Genomic DNA, 21,266 nt, shown 5'->3' on the forward strand with positions numbered 1-21,266 from the left:
TACAAAAGCACTTAGACATAACAACCGAATAAAACTAAAATGGCATAGAAAAGATATCCACTCAAACAAGATCATTCACTTCCAATCAGATCACAACATAAATATAAAAATTAACACCGTAAAACAGATGAAAAATAGAATCAACAAAATATGCCATGATACATTCAAACAAGAGGGAATAAAAAGATTACAGGAAATTTTCGAACAAAATTCATATCCAAATGGTCTGCTGAACAAATTGCTTTATGCTAATGATGAGACACAAACATCACGTCAGATAGAAAACCAAAATACAACCACAAGTAGAGTACATATTGCATCATATCCAAATGTAAACAACCTAACAAAAAAACTTAAAAATATATTCAAGGATGAAAACGTTAAAATTGCAGTGTACAATCAAAAAACCGTAAAAAATTTATACAGCAGGATAAAGGATCCTATACCAACTCCTCTGAAAAGTAATGTCGTCTACGAAATAGAGTGCTTGGGTTGCGACCGCAGTTACATTGGACAAACCTCACAATGTGTCAAAAATAGAATTGCGATACATAAATCAGACATAACAAAATATAAAGAACGGTGTGCCCTAGCTATTCACGCGCATAATTTAGACCATCGTGTAGATTTTGGTAGTGTAAAGGTATTGAAATCTGAACCAAATTATCATAAAAGACTGATACATGAAATGATCCACATCAATAAAACAGAAAAGGTGATAAATAAAAAAACGGACACCAACAATTTGAGTTCAATATATAGTTATTTGTTGGAAAGATCAAAATACAAGAACTTTTACGATGGCCCTGTAGATGAATAATGAACCAGGAAGATTTGGGAACACAAAGTAAAGATCTAAATCCACAGAGAGCTGTAACATAACCTGTAATTATTTCGTAAACAAAGCAACAATAACAAGTTTATCAATCATTTATTTCTATAAACTGCGATGCGGCTAATTTACATTGATAATTGTATTTGTATTGTTTTGTCTAGTCTGTAAGTTTTATTTAATAACGAATGTTTGAGCATGATGCTAGTGACTTTAAAAATCTCACATTCGGTAAGTTCAATGTGTAAAAAAATATTTTAAATTGTTCATTGTGAAAATTATTGTACATTCTTTTAGAAGCCCTGAAGAAGCATTAAAAAAATGCGAAAGCTTGGCAAAGAATAAAGAGTTCATCTTTTTATTTATTCCTCCAAACATTGAGTCGATAAACCCTTATCTCATTGATCTATATATATATATATATATATATATATATATATATACTAGCGGACCCGACAGACGTTGTCCTGTACACACGTCTTTAATTTCATACTTTTTTTTAATGAGCTGAAACAATCTGGACCGCTTTGATGAAAATTATTATTGAAAAGTTATTACTTTGTTAAATAAATAACAGCATCGTAAATGAAAACTTTAACTCATTTTAATGAAAGGTGAAAAAGCTTGCACTCAAAACATTTTATAACATATATATTTATTTTTTTTTAATTTACAAAAACTTGATTTATCGTAATGCCATTGGATGTACAATATTTTTAGTTAGTCCATGAGGAGTATAAACAAACAAACTCGATGGTTTTCCAACTCTGGAACACGCAACGTACAATTGGCCCTGAGAAAAACACGGATTTTCTAAATCTAAGCCACAAAATGTCATCGTTTGACCTTGTGACTTATTAATAGTCATAGCATATGCCAAACGGATCGGAAATTGTAAGCGTTTAAATGGTATAGGTGAATCTGAAGGAATCATTGGGATCCGCGGTAAAAGTAAAATTTCACCTTGGAATTTTCCAGATAAAATATTCGCTTCAATAATGTTGCCCATGATTTTTTTTATAACTAATCGCGTGCCATTACACAATCTCGGGGCATTTAAATTACGAAGCAAAATTATAGGTGAGCCAATCTTCAGTCGCAAATTATGTGGTGGCATTCCAGGTAAATCTAAAGAATTCAAAAATTCTACTGGATAGTTGACCACTTCGTCAGGATCAACAACGGTGTCAATTGATTTAAATGTAATTTCATTACCAGGCAATGACTGTTGTATTTTAAAATTGATGGCGTCTACATCTAAATTTTTTGCAGCTAAAATAGCTCGCTCTCGTAGCCATTCATGATTAGTATAGTTATATCTTAAATCTGGAAAGATACTATTTATTAATTCATCTTTGGTAGCCACCATGTTGCATCATTTCTCTGGAAATTTAATAAATTGGGTATCTTCATACAGTTGAATTTTACCGTTGCCAATGTCTAACAATTGTTCAGAGAATCCTGACGCTAATGGATCATTTTGTAGTTGAACGCGCATATTGATAGTAAGGCTCAATTTACTGACACTCCGTCATAGATAAGATTCCTTCAAACATGCGTTTACTTCGTCTGCATATGTCGCACGTGGAATTACTGGCAATGTTTGCCTGAAATCACCAGACAGTAGCAGTAGAGCACCACCGAAAAGCCTAGTATTATCTTTGATATCCTTCAGGGACCTGTCGAGAGCTTCAAGCGAATGCTTGTGGGCCATTGTACATTCATCCCAAATAATAATTTTGCATTTTCTCAAAACTTCAGCTATGCCGGAATGCTTCTTTATGTTACACATTGCTTCGGGATTTGTATGAACATTCAAAGGTAACTTAAGTGCTGAATGCGCAGTCCGTCCACCATCAAGTAACGTCGCTGCAATGCCTGATGAAGCAATGGCCAATGCAATATGATTTTGTGATCGAAGGCGCGCAAGTATCAGTGAGATGAGAAAGGTTTTACCAGTGCCACCTGGTGCATCCAAAAAAAAGAATCCACCTTGTTGTGCTGCAATTGATACGTTAATTTGATCATATACATTTCGTTGTTCAGCTGTAAGCACTTTTTCATTATTAGCAACAAAAGTATCCAACGAAGTCTTATCAAACTGGTGTTCACGTTGAACATCACTGTTGATGATGTAAGAAGGTAAGATGGATAACCGTCAATATTGGTGATAGTATCAGTTTGACATGGTTTTGGAAAACGTTTCGTACATTTTCCATCATTCATGCATGGTGACATCATGTTTAGAGTACTGCATGGACCATGAATCATATTAGTAGTAACAATGTTAAACAGTTCTTGATCAACATTCGGATCTGGAATTTCCGCTGAAATAATTTTGTCAATTTCTTCTGGGCGTACTTTATCCACCAACCAAATCAAAATATGCGCATGAGGTAAACCTCGTTTTTGCCACTCAACAGAGTAAAGCCAACAACGTGTTTCACCAAAAACCGAGTAATGTGTGATCAAATTCATCAAAGATTTTAATTTTTGTTTAAAGACACGCGCAGTGATATCGTGGCGATGCATCGATGTTTGACCTGACAACAGCAAGTTTTTGATTTCATCCCAAATTTGGATTACATGTAAATGTGATAAAAAGATCTGGTCGACCGTATGCACGTACGTATGTCATAGCGTCTTGAATATATTCTTGCATATGACGCGGACTACCAATATATGACCATGGGAGAATATATGTGGTACCGATGTTGTTAATGACGTTTGTTGCATCTACATTACCGATTACTGCATCACGCAAATGAATATACTCTTCAGCTCGAAGTTTTGCTTGATTGAATTTTAACTTTCTTGGTCAGTTCTCCACCTGTAAATAAATATAATTATGAGATAAACAAAAATTATTCATTCAAAAAAAAAATTGTAAGATAATCTATAAGTTGTACCTGTAGTTGGATTCCGTTGTTTAATATTTAAATGACATCCGTCTTCTCCTTCCCAAAATATTAACGGATACTGCAAAGCATCGTAAGAACGATGATTGTCTTGAATTATTTGCATCGTATTATCTCTGCGTTGTATGCGAATGTCTCTACGTTCACATGGGTCACCAGCCATAACAACTGCCACTTCATTAATGGTTGGAACATTATATGTGCCTGCGTGCTCTCCATAGGGTACTTTGTCTGCTTTAATAACAATGACATAGTTATCGTTTTGCAGTCTGTTAGAAAGAGTCTTGAACAATTGTACTAATTGGTTATGGTTTTGCAAAAACCTTTCCAAAATGTCCACAATTTCTTGTTCCTCCATCTGTTCTATATGGTTGTAAACGCAGCGTGTATGTGATTGTTGCTCTTCATTCCCCATAAAATAAATTTGTAAAAATTTTGGATCGGCATCAGGCATTGGAAGTAACGAACCAATTTGGTGATATACTTGGCCTTGAATTTTGAATGTGGATTCAAAATTACGGCCATCTTCATTATGAATAATTTTTGTTGCTGCAAATGATGTCAATTGGAAGCATGAATTTAATTTACGAATTTTCCGTAAAAATAATTTCGATTGAGATGAGATTCCAGCTAAAAGCGTTTTTAAAGGTTCTGGTGGTGGTTTTAGCGGTGGCAGTGATATTTTTCCAGATGCGCAACATAAACCAGCTGATTCACCTTTGTACTTGAAAGCATGACAATGTTGACACTCTTTGTCCATACTACCAATCGTGATCAATGCATGTGATGAATAATCTATTTCAGGATCATATTCAAACGCGAGACGATTAAGTGATGCTCGTGCCAATGCTCGATTATCTTGTACTCGCTGTTGGTTACGTTCTCTATGTGCGTTGGTCGCTCGTTGACGTGCCTCTCGTTGTCTTAATGTATTAGCACGAAGACATTGAGCACGTTGTTCTAAATTTTCATTTGCACGTGTACATGCAGCTCGATCTCCTAAATTTACATTATCCATAGAATGTTCTTCTACTGTTCTATTCAATCGATGATCATGAACTAATTGCGCGTGCTGAGTACGTCGACCAATATTTCTTGCTCTTCCACGAGGACGTGGCATTTTTCTACAAAAATAAAATATTGCAAAATAATATACAATGAATATGAGTTACTTATTGATAATGAATTTTTAATTAATTAACTCAAAAGATTTATTATGACAAATGTTAGATAAAGAACATGTAATCGCATTTTGTGAGTTTTTTTATTTAATATCTCCAAAAATGAATTAATTGTCAATAAAAATAATTAAAAAAATTCAATCCTCTAACTACACAAATAAACTTGAAGGTTATGTTGGTTGTTAATAAACGCACGTGTAAATTAAAAAATATAATTTATAAAAAATATACTCACTTCGATTCCGCACTAAATTTACAAAATGTATAAGTTATTTATATACACTTCAGAACTCTTCGAAAACTAATGACATTAAATATTTTAATTAGCAACTTCACTTGAATAACACAATTATAACACAAAATAACGAAATACTTTTTCAAATTGATCGTAGCACTATCTGTCGGGACAAACTAAAATTAAAATAGAATAATATTGAATGCGATGATAGCGCCATCCGTCGAATCTGATGTAAAACATTCCAAAATCAAAAACTCCTTACAAATAAAAATTAATTAAAAAAACATCTGAATTCACAAAATTATTTATACACACTTCAAAACTCTTTAAAAAATAATTACATTTAATATTTTAATCAGCACAAGAATTGAATAACAAAATTTTTTACAAATTAATCGTAGCACTATCTGTCGGGACAAACTAAAATTGAAATAGAATAATATTGAATGCGATGATAGCGCCGTCCGCCGGATCTAATGTAAAACATTCCAAAATCAACAACTCCTTATAAATAAGAAATTAATTGAAAAAACATTTTCCAGTAGACCAAACTGTAAATCTAAACCATTCTCGAATCTCCACGAACACACACAAAAAATTTCATCAAAATTGGTCCTGTCGTTTAGGAGGAGTTCAGTCACATACACACGCACACAAGAAATATATATATTAAGATATATATATATATATATATATATATATATATATATATATATATATATATATATATATATATATATATATATAAGTAGGGGTGATTTGGGTATCTAGGCAATTTGAAATGATCAACAATCTATCGTCTGTTCATCTATATTTCGAACCAAGGTGCGGTTCTTCTTCAGGATGCTAAAATCACACAAATTACAAAATCAAGAGTTGGAAAGCTGCAAAAACAACTCATGCTTACATCCGACAAAACAGTATTATCAATGCTAATAAGTATAGCAAGGTCTTCTGCTCATAAAAATTACAATAAACCAAAAAGAAAGGAAAGAAACGCTATCACAATGAATCTGTCAAAATTATAGGTTAACATTCACAGACAAGGGAACACAGAGAAAACAACAATGCAGGAAGTGACATAAAGTCATGTTTGTCTAGATGGCCTACGATCTAAGGATAATAAATAACTATATATAACACTTGAATTCTTTAAGTCAATCTTCTTATTAATATTATTTTCATTTCAACCTCAATTTCGGTAATTTACGAGATGATTTTAATTTACGTAAATGTGTTAATGTTTTGTATCTGTTTATTTTAGACACCCTGAAGAAGCAATAAAGTATTGCGAAAGCTTGGTTTAGAAAAAAGAGTACCACTTTTTTTTTCCTATCACAATTGAGCCTCTATTCCCTGAAGCATAGTGTTTATACATATATATATATATATATATATATATATATATATATATATATATATATCCGTATACAACATATATATATAGATCCGTATACAACCAAGTTATCAACGCTACGAGATCATGAGATCCGATGGCCGGATCTCGTAACGTATTTCGTTCATTTTCGGTATCCTGAGGTAGTATATATCATTCTGGCGAAGTTTGAGATGGAGCTCATAGCGGTCACTAATTACATGCAAATTGTACAAATGAAGTTTGAGAGAATTGGCGCTGGCATCGAAAATGTATATCGTGGTAGAGGTGCCATACGAACTTTGAGAGATCCGTAAAATGCAACACTGTGTGGATCTCGGAAAGTCGAAACTCTTTATCACTTTGAAAAATTAAATAAATACCTATTATGCATGTCGGGTTGATTCACCTACGTGAATGTTTCCGAGAAGGGTTTGAAAAGACATAGGTATATTTCGCTCCTTGGGATTCGAATTCTCGACGACGCTTGTTACTAGCGCAGTTTGAGTTGTTTTTCCGATAAGTGTATTTGAAGTGAGTTTCTACCAGAACGTTTTTATTGGGAATTTCTAACTTCTGAATGTACATGTTCAAATACATCATAAAAGTGAAATTGAACGAAATTAATAAAGAGAAGTACATATCTAATAACCGAAAACTAACACTTTCTTAAATATATGTATTGAAGTGCTTTATCTTTATAAGAAGAAATATCACTATTTTTCAGAATTAATAATATAAATGAAATCCTTCAAGACGTACCATTCTTTTGCATATTTTATGAACTCGACACAGAAAAATATTGAGTATTCTTACATCTGCATGAAGTTGTGGTAGGCTTTGCGCAAAAATAAATTATTGGTAGTGCTCAAATTGAGGAGATTAAATGTTGAATTGATTTTATGAAATAAAACACACTCGATTCGACCAAAGTTCTCGACTATCTGAAAACCTTTAGGTGTGAGTCAATAGATGTTTGTTTTGGATTTTGTTATTGTTAATTTATAATTCTAAGAATGGATATCATCATTACGGATGGCATGCCAATTTGTTTGAGACCGAAAGTGATATTGGTGAATTTTATTTTAAAGAAATTTTATTGGAGGAAAAGTTGTGTTACATTCTCTCAAGAAATATTTTCCATGAAAATTGAAATGTTACATAAGCCTTATGAACCTGATTATGTTTCCAACAACAAACGGAAGTAGCTACTGAAAATAAATGTAGGGGGAACGCAAAATATCATAACTTGGACAGGAACAAAATGATTTCGAATAACACAAGGCAGATTGTAGGTATCATTAAAAAGCTTCAATATAATGTCTCATATATACGCAATATTCGTGTATGTTTTTTTGGGAGAAATTAGGTATTGTTGAATTAAATTTCCGTTGCTTTGTTGTAATTTTCAATCAGTAAATTGTAAGGGAAGAAGATTTCTTCACACCTGGTGTTCCCCGAGAACCTCCTCTTCTTTTTTGAAAAATTAATTTTTCTCTAGAAGACGAATGACAATTAAAATAAAGTCAATGCAAATATAGGTGCTAAATCTTTTCACTTCTGATATACAGGGTGTTGAAAAAAATATTTCTAACAAGTTACTACAAATTTGAGCCCAATAATTGTATCAAAAACATCAGTTTTTATTAGAACATCTTCATCGAATTGCTTGAATTCCAATTTCAAAAGAATCAAATCTTATAATTTCGTTGAATTTTTTTCTTGAAAATGGATAAGTTTATCATCAAGTTTATGTATCAAGATTAATCTTCAAAAACAATTAAATAATGTTGTGACCACATTTGTCTTTAACAATTTTTCAAACAACGAATAAAAAATTTGTACTAGGACTACTAATTCGTACTTTTATTTAGCGGCGGGCATGTTTGGAACAAATACAGAATAGTAATTTACGTAATAAGTTCGGAAAATAGGGTTTTTTTTGGACGAATAGACAAAATTCCAGGACGAGCGTAAGCGAGTCCTGGAAGTCTGTGTGTCAAAAAAAACCATTTTTGGGCGTGTTGCGTACAATATTTTTTCGGCAACCATGTAAAATAACACTATCGCTGCTGCTTTCCATATTTTATTTCGATTGCGATAAAAAACTTGCAAATTTTTGACAACTAATTTCATATGAACTGTCAGCCGTTATCTCGGTTGCTATGGATTCTATGATTCTTTTCCGGACTAGTCCGGGAAGTACGTACTTTCCGGACTAGGCCGGGAAATGCTACTTTCTCAGAGAAAAAGCGTCCGGGAAGTGAACACTTTCCGGACGGTTGCCGAAAAAAATGTTTTTTTTTATGTGGGTCAACTACAACTCAATTTTGAACATTTTGATTTCAACCTTTTCAAATCGAATCAGTTGTATTACCATACTGTAATGAGGAATATGAATCTTTTTACTTTGTTGCTGAAGAGAGGCCAAGCGTAGTGTACTTCTGATTATTTCGGATCTACCTGCAGTCCGATTCGGTCAAATAATTAAATAATTCTTAACAATTACCAACATTGTCACATAAGAAATCATTTCAAATAACGTTTCAAATCAAGTTGGAGAATTGTGGAATAATTTCATGAAATAGCATCTTCTACTTCTCGTGTGTTTCTCAAAACATTCCAGTTTAAATCACGTAGCTTTCGGCTGACTTAACAGAGTACCCACCCTATACAAAAAAGGTATAGTTTTTCTATGATTTCGTTTTTTTCCATCTCATATGTTATTTCTAGAATATTTCCTTTATATCACGTAGTGGTTGGAGGACATAAAATTCATTCGTCATCAAGGAAATTTGATGGTGGAAGATGAAAGTGGGCTTAATACATATATGACAAGAATGTCTTGGAACCCTATGCTGTGTATCAAAATGTCTTGGAACTCTATGCACTTCGGAAATTCACGGTGAATGAAGAGAATGTCTTGTAATTATATAATTCACAACGGGATTGTCCTTTACGTATAAATATAGTTATATGAAAAAATTATTAAGGAACTAATAACTTTAAGTTATATCATATATCTTCGAGGTGTCTTAAATTTGATCCTCACTGAAAGCATCTCGAAAACTATAAGACAGAGAAAAATATTCAAGGATCATAGATATCTCGATTCTCGAGTTACAGGGCGTTTCTGAAAAATAATTGTTTCAAATATTTCGGTATATCTTGGTTTCTGTTCGAGATGTTTAAAAAATTCTGATACTTTTTTTCAGTAGGTTTTATGATTTATTATATAATACTCATAACAAATCATAGAAATTAATTATCGTTTTGAAGTACCTACATAGAAAAAGTTGATGTTTCCTAAATGGACATTCTAAATATAGTGTCCCCTTAAGAAACGCAGTTCTCTAGCCCCAGATTTGTAGAAAAATTATTCTGTTATCGTTTTACCAAAAATGTCAACTTTTTGGAAGAAATTGAGATTTTCGTCAAATTTTTTTCATGGGACACCCTATATATTTGTCATTCATTTGGAGATTTAATTCATTTCGTGTTCATCGTAGAATTGTAATCCAGTCATATAGGGTGTCCAATTTTAAAAAGACAACACTCCTATATTTATTTAACAATATTTCGTTTCTAATCAAATGGGAACACCCTATATATTACATAATAACAATAATACGATGGACACAAAGTAAATCGAATCTCGTAATAAATGAAAAATATTTACAGGGTGAGTCAAAAGTGCTGGATCGGTCGATAATTCCGGTAAATTCTGGAACAAATCAAAGAAATCATCGAAATATTTAAAACATATACAGGTAAAATGAAATGGAGATCATGTGAGCAAACAGAAATATAGTTCATGAAATTTTAGCTTGTCGGATAGCCTAGTGAGTAGTATTCAAATTTTATCTGGACAATTTGTGCCTAAAATGAAATATTTTCAAAATGCTTCGCATTTCATGTTTTTTTGGCAGTATGCTTTTCACGCATACAATTTCAAGGTATAACATTACTCAACTCTATTTCACACCAGATAATAATATCAATTGAAGATAAGCCAAATCAAAGAAATCAGCAAAATAGACCAATTGAACTAACAGAAACAAACACAATTAATTTAGGGAGTTCACAATGAATTCATATTTTCAGCTGAAAAAGAGTCATCGAAATTATTTATCGCTTATGTGAACTGCTCAGATGTCTGCAAACTTTCTTCAATTCGAACTTCAATTATTAAAAAAGTTTGCAGACATCTGAGCAGATCATATGAGCGATACATATTAATGACACTTTTTCAGCTGAAAATATGCAGTCATTTCAAACTCCCTAGAAGAATTCTGACTATATTTCTGTTGGTTCAAGTGGTCTCCATTTCATTTTGTCCGAATGACAGTATAGAACATGAAATGCGAAGCATTTTGAAATTAATTCATTTTAGGCACAAATTGTCCAGATAAAATTTGAATACTACTCACTGGGCTATTCGACAGGCAAAAATTTCATAAACAATATTTCTGTTTGTTCGCATAGTCTCCATTTCATTTTTCCTGAATGAATGTTTTAAATATTTTGTTGATTTCTTTGATTTGATCCAAAATTTACTGGAGTTATCGACCGATCGAGCAATTTTGACTCACCCTTTAAAAATTTTTCATTTATTTTGAGTTTTAATTTATTTTGTATCCATCATATAATTGTTATTATGTAATATATACAGTGTTCCTATTCAATTAGAAATGAAATATTGTTAAATAAATAAGCGAGTGGTGGTATTTTTAAGATGAGACACCCTATATGACTGGATTACAATTCTACAATGAACACGAAATGAATTAAATCTCCAAATGAATGACAAATATATAGGAATATCCGACAAAAAATTCAGGATATGCGATTTCAAAAAATAGACTTATGAACAACAAATTTAAAAAATTGCAGTCCTCCGGATAACCTGCAGAGTAATCCGTAAATTTGCAGAAGACTGAAATATTTTTTGGGAATTCAATAAAAAATGAATCCTTCAATTATGTCGAACGGTTTCCAAGATGATATTCAATTGAAATCATCAAAACCATGAAATTCTTCGAAGAAAATGACCTTTGTCAAAAAGTACTATAGATGAATGAAGGCAAATGGGGTATTTCTCAATCAGAACTTCATGTAGGTTATTAGTATTATATAGAAATTGGCATTCCCATTTGAAAAATGAGTAGGTATCGTGTTTCACTACTTTCAGAATAATTTAAGCTTATGCGTTGAGTGCTGTCGATTCCGTAAAAATTTTAATGATTTTCCCAGCCCAAAATTAACAGAATTTATCGACCGATCGAGCACTATAAACTCATCCTGAATAAGGTGTCTCATCAGAACGGTGTCCCATGTTTGAAACGGATAACAGACTCAATTATTTCGATTGAATATGTTTCAATATGTTTAATTTATTTCGTTCATTGTATAGTTTCAGTCAAGTCTTATGTTGGGTATCCATTTGAAAAAGAACTACTCTCCTCTATATCTCTGAAACGGTTATTAATTCCTATGATGTTTCATGCATAAATTATGAACCATAATATCACTGGAGAAACACAAAATGAATTAAATATCAAAATAAGTGAAAGTTATTCATATAAAAGGTGTCCTATCGAAACAGTGACGTCAAAAAACTCAATATCTTTGAAACGGATGACATTTTTTGAAAAATAACTGGATTCTTCAAGACAAATCTGCGGACAAAAAACTGCGTTGAAAAATATGAGGTGTTCCATTGAGAAACATCAACTTTGCTCTGTGTCTCTAAAACGGTAATTAATTTCTATGATATGTTACCAGCATCAAATGATCTGTTACCAGTATCATTTAAACCATAAAAATTACTGAAAAAAATATTTTAGAATATTTCGAATATGTCCAACAGAAACCAAAATATAGCGAAATATTTGTAACATTAACTCAGAAAGAAGCAAGATATCTGTGATCAGCCTTCTGATATCATCTGATTATTTCGAAAAAAGACCTCAGGGACGGAGGTCTGGAAACTTAGTGCCAAATTCAGAAAGAAAAATATCCCTCGAAAAATAAATGAGAATCCTAAATTTTTTTTCCAAAAATCGATCATTGCAGTGAATATAAAAAATTCAAAGTAACTTTACACAATACTTTCACAATTCTCAAAATTTTTCAATTAAATTTGAAAGTATGTTTGTGTTCAAAAGGTGCTTCATTTTGAACAAATAATCACATTTGCAGATGCCACCAGTGGCTTACATGGTTCCTTTTCTTCTCTATTTTTCATGCCACTGGTAAAATCAGAAAAATGTCGCTTTCTTCATTTAATTTCCAGTGAAAAATGTATATTTTTTCGGATCCGGAAAAACTAACCTTTTCGAAGATGTTTGAAAAAGTCTGGAAATTTCACTATTAACCAATAAAAATTACTTATAATTTATTATATTCTCTGCAACGAACAATTTTTGAGAAAAAAACATTGAAAAAGTCTTATTCATTTTTCAATGGGAATATTTTATTTCAATTTGGAACCAAATACACTCTGTGTATTTAAACCATCGAAGTTTCATGGGTAAGTGAATTCGTTCTACTCGAAATGAAACATTTTCCTTATTTTTTTATTATTATCTTAGAAATATGTTAGTTCAGTATATACCAAAAAGGTTTATTAACACTACGTTTGAATTATGTTATGAATATTTATCAGGACTTGAAGGTTACGTAACAGAATATCAAACCATAATAATTATTCTGTGGCTCGAAAGTTATGGCGCTTGAATATTTTCATATTTTCCGGAAAATATCATGCAGAGAATCAACAAAACGTTTGACGGCCTATTCTGAAGTTACATGAATAGTATTAGTTCCTAAGAGCTATTCTGACGTTCTAAGCTATTCTGAAAAATTGATGGACACTCTGTATATGAACGTTTTAGGAAAAGAAGCAATAGTGTTATGAATAATATTGACGTGTCTCCATTCTAACACATCGACCTCAATTAGGTGACATCTCGAAGAAAGGCCGATATGCAGGGCGACACTTCAAGCGTTGGCAGGTATAACCCAATTCGCCCAGACGAAGATAACTTTTAACGCATTCATATCAGTTTTTCAACTCAACACTTGGTCGTCTGGCCGACCCTTCAGTCATGATTGTATACAGGACCTACGGCTCACGGCGATAGCGACTTGATACATACTCGGTCGGCCGAAGAAATTTGGGACTTCCCTAAGCATTTTGTTTGCGCGGGAATGTTACTACAGTTTTTTAATGTTGTGACATAATTTAATTATTGAATAATATGAATAATATTATCAAATCTCTGATGTTTCAGTGGAATCCACTGGGACCAATGTACAATAATGTATAAAATTAATGGTTAATTATAACATATCAGGTTCACTGAATAATGTATTCGTACCGTTTAAAGATATCGAGTGATTATCGGACCATAATTTTTAATAGTAGGTAACACTTATTTTCATACAACATTTTCATTCATCACATGAATAAGAAAGCAATTAGAAATTACTGACATGAGATCTATCTCGTAAGAAATATTTCTGTGTTATCGAGAAAATATGTTAATATGAAAACTCGGCTCTGAAAATCTCATTCTTGAAGGAATTTGCATGAGTAAGTTCGAGCTTGATAACTCAAGCTCGAACTTACTTATGCAAATATAAAGACAATTTCAATTGTACACTGGGTCGAGTGGAGTCGATGCGGGTTATTTGGAATTTTGGGATACATCGGCCAGCCGATCAAGAGGGTGGGGACAATCTAGAATCGAATCGCTTATTTGAATTACGCGATAAAATGCGAAAAAGTCAGGGGTGCACAAATTTTTTTATTTCTTTGCTTCATTTCGTTAATCTAAGTTAATTCTGAATTTTTTCGGTGATCGAATTATGGTGGGAAGTGTCAAGTAACGGTGACTTTGTAAGGTTTTCATAATGGAGATTACAGTTCCATAATTTTCATACACCGCCAAAAATGATGTGACAGAGTTACCATTTTCTAGGACCCTCAATGTCGAAACTGGTTCAGCGAATGAGTCAGAATCGTACTTTTTCAAAAACTATTCACAAAAAATTCAGTTGGTTAACCGGTAGCAAAATTCTAATCAAACTTTTCTGATGATACTGTCTGCTACATTCCTATCAAAACGGGCCTTTTGTTTCGACTGGATAAAATAACTTGAAGTTTCTCGCGCTACGGGTAAACCAGAAATTACCAAAGAATATATTCATCCGGCTATGAAATCTAAATTGTTCAGAATAATGTAAATACATTGTACACTGCTCAACGCGAATTCATCAACAGTGTTGATAATGAGTAAAGGGAAAAGCGTAGAATGATATGAATGATATGAAGTATTTAGTGAACATGTTCATTCTCCTATCGACACAAGAACTTTTAGGGGAAACAATGAAAGTGTTGATTCGGACAATCAGGAACATTTTTAGGAGCTTGCTAAATTCGCCGTGACGTTATGCGAAGATTCTGAGAAATATATATTTTCGTTCCATCTGTATGGTGTGAATTATCGAAAACCATTCATAACGATTTAATAAATTCGGTGACTAAAATTTTGAGGAAATTTTATAACGAAATTGACAGTATTTTTCTTTGGAATTTCAAATATATTCATTCAAGTACTAACTGATACTGTTTTAGATTCTAATCTGTTTTATTTCCATATAATAAATGTTTTTGTTACTAAAAGATATGTTTTTGATTATGTTTCAATATGGCCTAGTGAAGAGCCACTTCTCCTTTTTGCAAACATTTTTAGTTCTAATTAATAAATAAGTGAAACTGTTCGATCTTTAATGACCTTTTGAAAACTTAAAATATTTTCACCTAAATTCAATTCTGAAACAAGATTCGAACCAAAATTATTGAAATAATCAAAACTATGATACAATTGAAATTATAGCTCACCCGTTTATATAGGTGATACCTATTTCTAACGAGCCACTCACGTGCATTCAAATCATGTAATGAGTGTCCATTATTTTTCACAATAAAGTTTGTAGTTGTAATAATAAACTGCGATAAGGATTGAGATTTGAGTTGAACATAATGAACATTTGAAAATTTAGAAATGTTAATTGACATCTGTTGAAATCAAAACTATCTACTATCCACTGCCTTCCTTGTTTTTAGTCATTATTTGTACTGGAATATTGTGTACAGGGTGGGCAAATTTCGATGTTTTAGCACTACAACTTTTAAACCAGAGGTGATAGACAAAATCTGATACCCACTTCTCGATCTCTTTTTCTGAGAAACTATCAAGGGTAGTATTCATTTTTGGCCACCTTCTTTTGTTTTCGAGTTATAAGCGAAAATTGGAAAAATGACGATATCGAAAAACATTCATATCTCCGTTGATATTGATGATAGAGCTCTGAAATTTAAACATTGTACAGGCACTTTTTTACGTAGAATCCAGTGGCGTACTCGTCTTTTCGAAAGGGTTTTTAATTACGAAGCTATGACCCAAAGTAATGTTTTTTTAAAAGGGAACACTATATTTCTGTGACATTTTTTGAAAGCTTAATTTTTCCTGATTTCAAAAACATGTAACATCGTATAGTTTGTATCAATATAAATAATGGAAAATGGTCAAAAACTTCTCTCACCTAAGAGTCTCAATATTTCTATGGTTTCAAATGTTGATGAGCACAGAAAAATTTAGCATTGTATGATATCATTGGATGAACTGAAAGAAAATTTCCTAGTTTGCTTGAACACAGTTTCAAATATTCATCTATTTAATTCGGTGCGAAGTATCGAGAAGAGGTGTCGACTGTGCATGGCTGCGGATGGTCAACGATTTTAACATCTTCTCTAAAAATTTTATACTCGTTCAAAGTTATTTCTGGTCAATTGTTATCACTATTAGGTTAAATATTATTTCTTGTTTGTTTCTTTCCTAATTAAATTGTTGATTTTAATCATATATGCCTTTATGTCATATGCTATTTGAAATTGACTGTGCGTATTCATTCTAGTGACCTATAGAAATAATTTATCAATGCATTCATCTCATTACAACTATCTCGATTAAAACAGTCGATGATGTGGATCTTTTCATTATTTCCGAAACCATTTTGGAATGAAAAATTTATAAAATATATCTAAATCCGAATTTTGTCGAAATTAGTAAAAATCATATAAATAATCAGATTGACGGAAGGATACTGCTCTTGTTATAAGAAGCTATATTTTTCTGTGCTCATCAACATTTGAAACCATAGAAATATTGAGACACTTAGGTGAGAAAAGTTTTTGACCATTTTCCATTATTTATATTCATACAAACTATACGATGTTATATATTTTTGAAATCAGGAAAAATTAAGCTTTCAAAAAATGTCACAGAAATATAGTAGTCCCATTTAAAAAAACATAACTTTGGGTCATAGCTTCGTAATTAAAAACCCTTTCGAAAAGACGAGTACACCACTGGATTCTACGTAAAAAAGTGCCTGTATAATGTTTAAATTTCAGAGCTCTATCATCAATATCAACGGAGATATGAATGTTTTTCGATATCGCATCGAAATTTGCCCACCCTGTACATGTCTGAGTCTCCGCAGATCATTTCTCGGAAAACGAAAGTTATTTAAATAAAATTTCTTCTCTATCATTACAAAAAAACGGGTTCCCTAGGTTTTCATGTATTTTCTACACCAACTGTATTATGAAGATTCAATCAAAATATTTTCTCATATAACCTCTGCTTCCAGGACATTGTTAGAAAATATATAGTTCCAAAATAATCTGAATTGTGAACACCATTCGACATAAAACGTTCAAGTCAACTATGTTGCTGAGACGAACTTTTTTTGAGAATTTGAAGTTCTTGTAAAATTTGTTTTAATTCAAATTTTTTTCCTCCAATGTAATGGTTCTTTCATATGTTCGAAATCAAAAAATAATTCAAATTTCTCGAAAAATTCACATTATTATTTCGTTTACCTATACAGTTACAACTATTTTTTCATTATTTCCTGTTGAATAATGGATATTCACCATGAACTCTATTTCTTTTGACTAACCTGACATCATGTAGGATTTAGTCAATAAACATTATTATGATTATGATTGAAAGTTTCTTTGAATAAACATTGGTCGCTCGTATCTTAATAAAATAAGGAAGGCCTGTATTTGAAATCCATAAAATAGAACTCAATGCGCGTACATATCGAAATAAATAAATAATTTAATTATTTACTCAAAATACGGCCTCTGGTTGTTTTTGTTTCATTAAGTAAAACAAACATAAGGAAGAAAACCAATTGTTCATAACGAATTATTCATTAAATGAACAATTCAATTTTGAATGTAATTAATATTTTTCATGATTATGAAAGAGCAGAATAAACTATGGAAGTGTTAGTTAGTTACTCGAAAATAATAATAAGTCGAATAAAACTTTTGTTTATCAATAAATACGCTTCTTGATCTTAATATGTTTCAGAATCAATTTAATTATGTTGCAAACAACGCATTTGTCTATAACAATCTTCTAAACAATTGACATAACAAACTTGTATTTGGACTATACGATACTTAATGCTCGCGGCGCCAAAAGAGTTAGCGGCAGGCCTGTTTTGAACCAATACAGAAAGCTGATTTTTTTTTTCATCAACTTCAACTTAATTCTGAACAATTTGATTTTTAACTGGCTTTTGAAGCAACCTACAAATTGAATATGAAATTGATGCTGACGTATGATGAAATCTACCAATAATGAAGTAATGAGAAATATGTATCTTTTGTACTATGTCTCTGAAGAAAGGCCAAGCGTAGAGTTTATCTGATTATTTCTCATCTACCTGCGGAGATTAAGTTAATATATATAATTTCATGAAATTGCATTTTGGATAAATTCAGATTTCACTCGTTAATATTCGATTTCAAAGGAGTACTCACCCTTTACAAGTTAATGCTCCGTTTTATGATTCCGTTTATAATTATTTCCATCAAATTGCACTGCACATGTTGTTTCTAGAATATTTCTTTTAAAACACGTAGTGGGCGAGGGACATCGAAGATTTCATATGTGAAATTTACCGAAAATTAAAAAAAAAGTCATGCGTTATCATGGAAATTTGATGGAATTTATTCTAAACCAAAAAGTATATTTTAATTCATGCACTTGTTACTGCACCTGTCGTTCCCAGAATATTCCCTTCATTTCAAATAGCGTTCGGAGGACATCAAAGATTTCATATGAGAAATTGACCAAAAAAACAACATGTTTGAATTTTTAATCGATGTTTAGGCAAATGGTGCAACTGTTGAAACAAAGGTTCCATCACTAAGAATACTGCGAGTAATGAAAATAATGATGAATAATAATAAGCCTGAGACAAAAATTATCGAACATCTAATCAAATATTTTTCATATAAATGAAATCATTGAAGTATGGATATTTTGAATATTTTCAATTGATTTTGTTGAACAATTCTAGGTATTCTGGGAAAAAAATTAATTATCGATAAGCGAAAATATTTGAATTTCAACTCAAAGATTCTTTCTGAATGAAGAAAAAACTTGACTCAATTCAACATTACTGAATGTTAGTATGTAGAAATATGTGTTCTATTATTCGGTACCTCCTTGTCATTCTTAGTATTTGGGGTTGACTACAGAATATTAGTTTTTTCCCATAAAGTAGGTATTCTGTAAAGTGAGGTATTTGGATATATTATCACTTCATCATTATGGAAGTAAGATTTACGTTGTCACTATCAAGTATTTTATACGGTTGTGGAATAATTCCCTCTAATTTTTATACGACGTTATATCATCATGTTGAATATTCTTGAAAAGGGAGAAAAAAGCGATTTCATTTATAATAGAAATTTCATGGATAGTGTGAATTTTAAGGACTGAAAGCCCTAAAAATGATCTTCGACTGGAAGAAGTGGATTGTTTTGCGTCATGCCTGTCAACGCCTCTGCATTCGCATCTCCTTATCTTGGTGGTACGAGGTGAAAATAAAAATTCCTATATAAAGGAAAACTTTTTGAATTCATTGTTAGTTAAATAGTGGTAGTTGTATGAACAGGGTGCAAAGTGATCACTTCTCATTAAATAACTGCAAGCAAGATGAGTTTCAGTTCAAAAAGGTATCCTACAAGATCGAGCAAAATTTTATCTTTGGTGAAATCCAAAAAGGGTAAGTAGATATATAGTATATTTTTTAATTTCGACATATCTAAAGGATGCTTAGTTCATTGTACAAACAATATTAGGGCATTGTCTCGTTTGACTCATATCCTCTAGGTATTCAAATCAATTTTTTTTTTATAGTACCTATTTACTGATAGGCGACAGTTAATTGTGGTTAAACTTTATTTTCTGGTAACAATTTTAACAAAATTAGTTGCCGAAACCGATTAAAGTATAAAAACTCATTCAAATTATGAATTCAAATGAAAATTGGTTCCAGGAACACTGAGAAATAGATCTTTTTTCATTTTGTTTTATTACCATATCGAAGTTTTCATACCAATAATTGATGGTTTTGAATGATTTTTTTTTTAAGGAGATGTCTCGACGTCAGCTACTACAATCGAAGAAGTTGACTTTTCTACAACTAATTCACCAGAAAACTCAACAGTAAGTTCCGACAATGTGAAAATATTTTCGAAAATTAATTATTCAATTACAGGAAAGTGATGTATATAGTTTCGTATGTACAACCCCAACGGATTCATCCTTAGAAAATATAACGTCATATAAGAATTACCCAAGAAAATATTCACAACTGCATAAAATACTTGATAGTGACAAGGTATATCTTACTTCCATAATGACGAAGTTATAATATATACAGAGTGTCCCGGGAAGAATGCGACAAACCAATACCATAAATTAAGGTCATCATGGAGGACCCGTATCAAGATGTTTCAATCGCCTGAGTGCCTTCGTTGGGGATATACAGGGTGATATTCATCTTATGAGTGAAATTTTACAGTTCAATAACTCTTTAACTAATCGACCGAATAATTTCAAATTTTGAGGTTTTGTCACCCTTTCTATCGCCTTTCTTCAATATTTCTGAATTCGAGTAAATCAGATCCGGACTAAGAAAATTTCAGACTTTTCCTATTTTCGTGAATATTGGATCACTCTGTACGTGAACATTAGGATTTTTTCCTATTTTCGGAACCACGAAAAATCAATTAATTATAAAAATTCTAAATCTCTGCTTGGCACGGTCATACAGGGTGATCAATAAACATTCCCTTATGAGTGAAATTATTTTAGTTCAATAACTCTTCAACAAATCCACCGAATAATTTCAATTTTTGAAGTTTTGTCGCCCTTTACTATCGCCTTCCTTCAATATTTCTGAAATCGAATAAATCAGATATAATGTTCACGTACAGGGTGATCCAATATTCACGAAAATGGAAAAAGTCTGGAATTTTCCTAGTCCGGATCTGATTTACTCGAATTCAGAAATATTTAAGGAAGGCGATAGAAAAGGGTGACAAAACTTCAAAATTTGAAATTATTCGGTCGATTAGTTAAAGAGTTATTCAGCAGTGAAATTTCACTCATAAGATGAACATCACCCTGTATATCCAAAACGAAGGCACTCAGGCGATTGAAACCTCTTGATACGGGTCCTCTTTGATGACTTTAATTCATGGTATTCGTTTGTCGCATTCTACCCGGGACACCTTGTATATATGATATATCCAAATACCTCACTTTACAGAATACTT

The 21,266-nt window shown here is 31.9% G+C and overlaps 2 protein-coding genes across 4 annotated transcripts in view; one reads left to right on the forward strand and one right to left on the reverse strand.

Annotated features, from left to right (window-relative positions):
- The window catches only part of LOC123672379 (pyruvate dehydrogenase phosphatase regulatory subunit, mitochondrial), a 280,794-nt gene that overhangs the window by 102,365 nt on the left and 157,163 nt on the right, over positions 1-21,266 (forward strand). The window lies entirely within an intron of this gene.
- Positions 2,944-5,770, reverse strand: LOC123672395. The gene is made up of 2 exons (XM_045606503.1): positions 5,167-5,770; positions 2,944-4,874 (listed from the first exon to the last, which is right to left on the reverse strand). The coding sequence occupies exon 2, from the start codon at positions 4,868-4,870 to the stop codon at positions 3,701-3,703; it is 1,170 nt and encodes a 389-aa protein (XP_045462459.1). The 5' UTR covers positions 4,871-4,874; positions 5,167-5,770; the 3' UTR covers positions 2,944-3,700.

This window comes from Harmonia axyridis, chromosome 2, assembly GCF_914767665.1.
Source record: "Harmonia axyridis chromosome 2, icHarAxyr1.1, whole genome shotgun sequence".
Taxonomy (NCBI): Eukaryota; Metazoa; Arthropoda; class Insecta; order Coleoptera; family Coccinellidae; genus Harmonia; species Harmonia axyridis.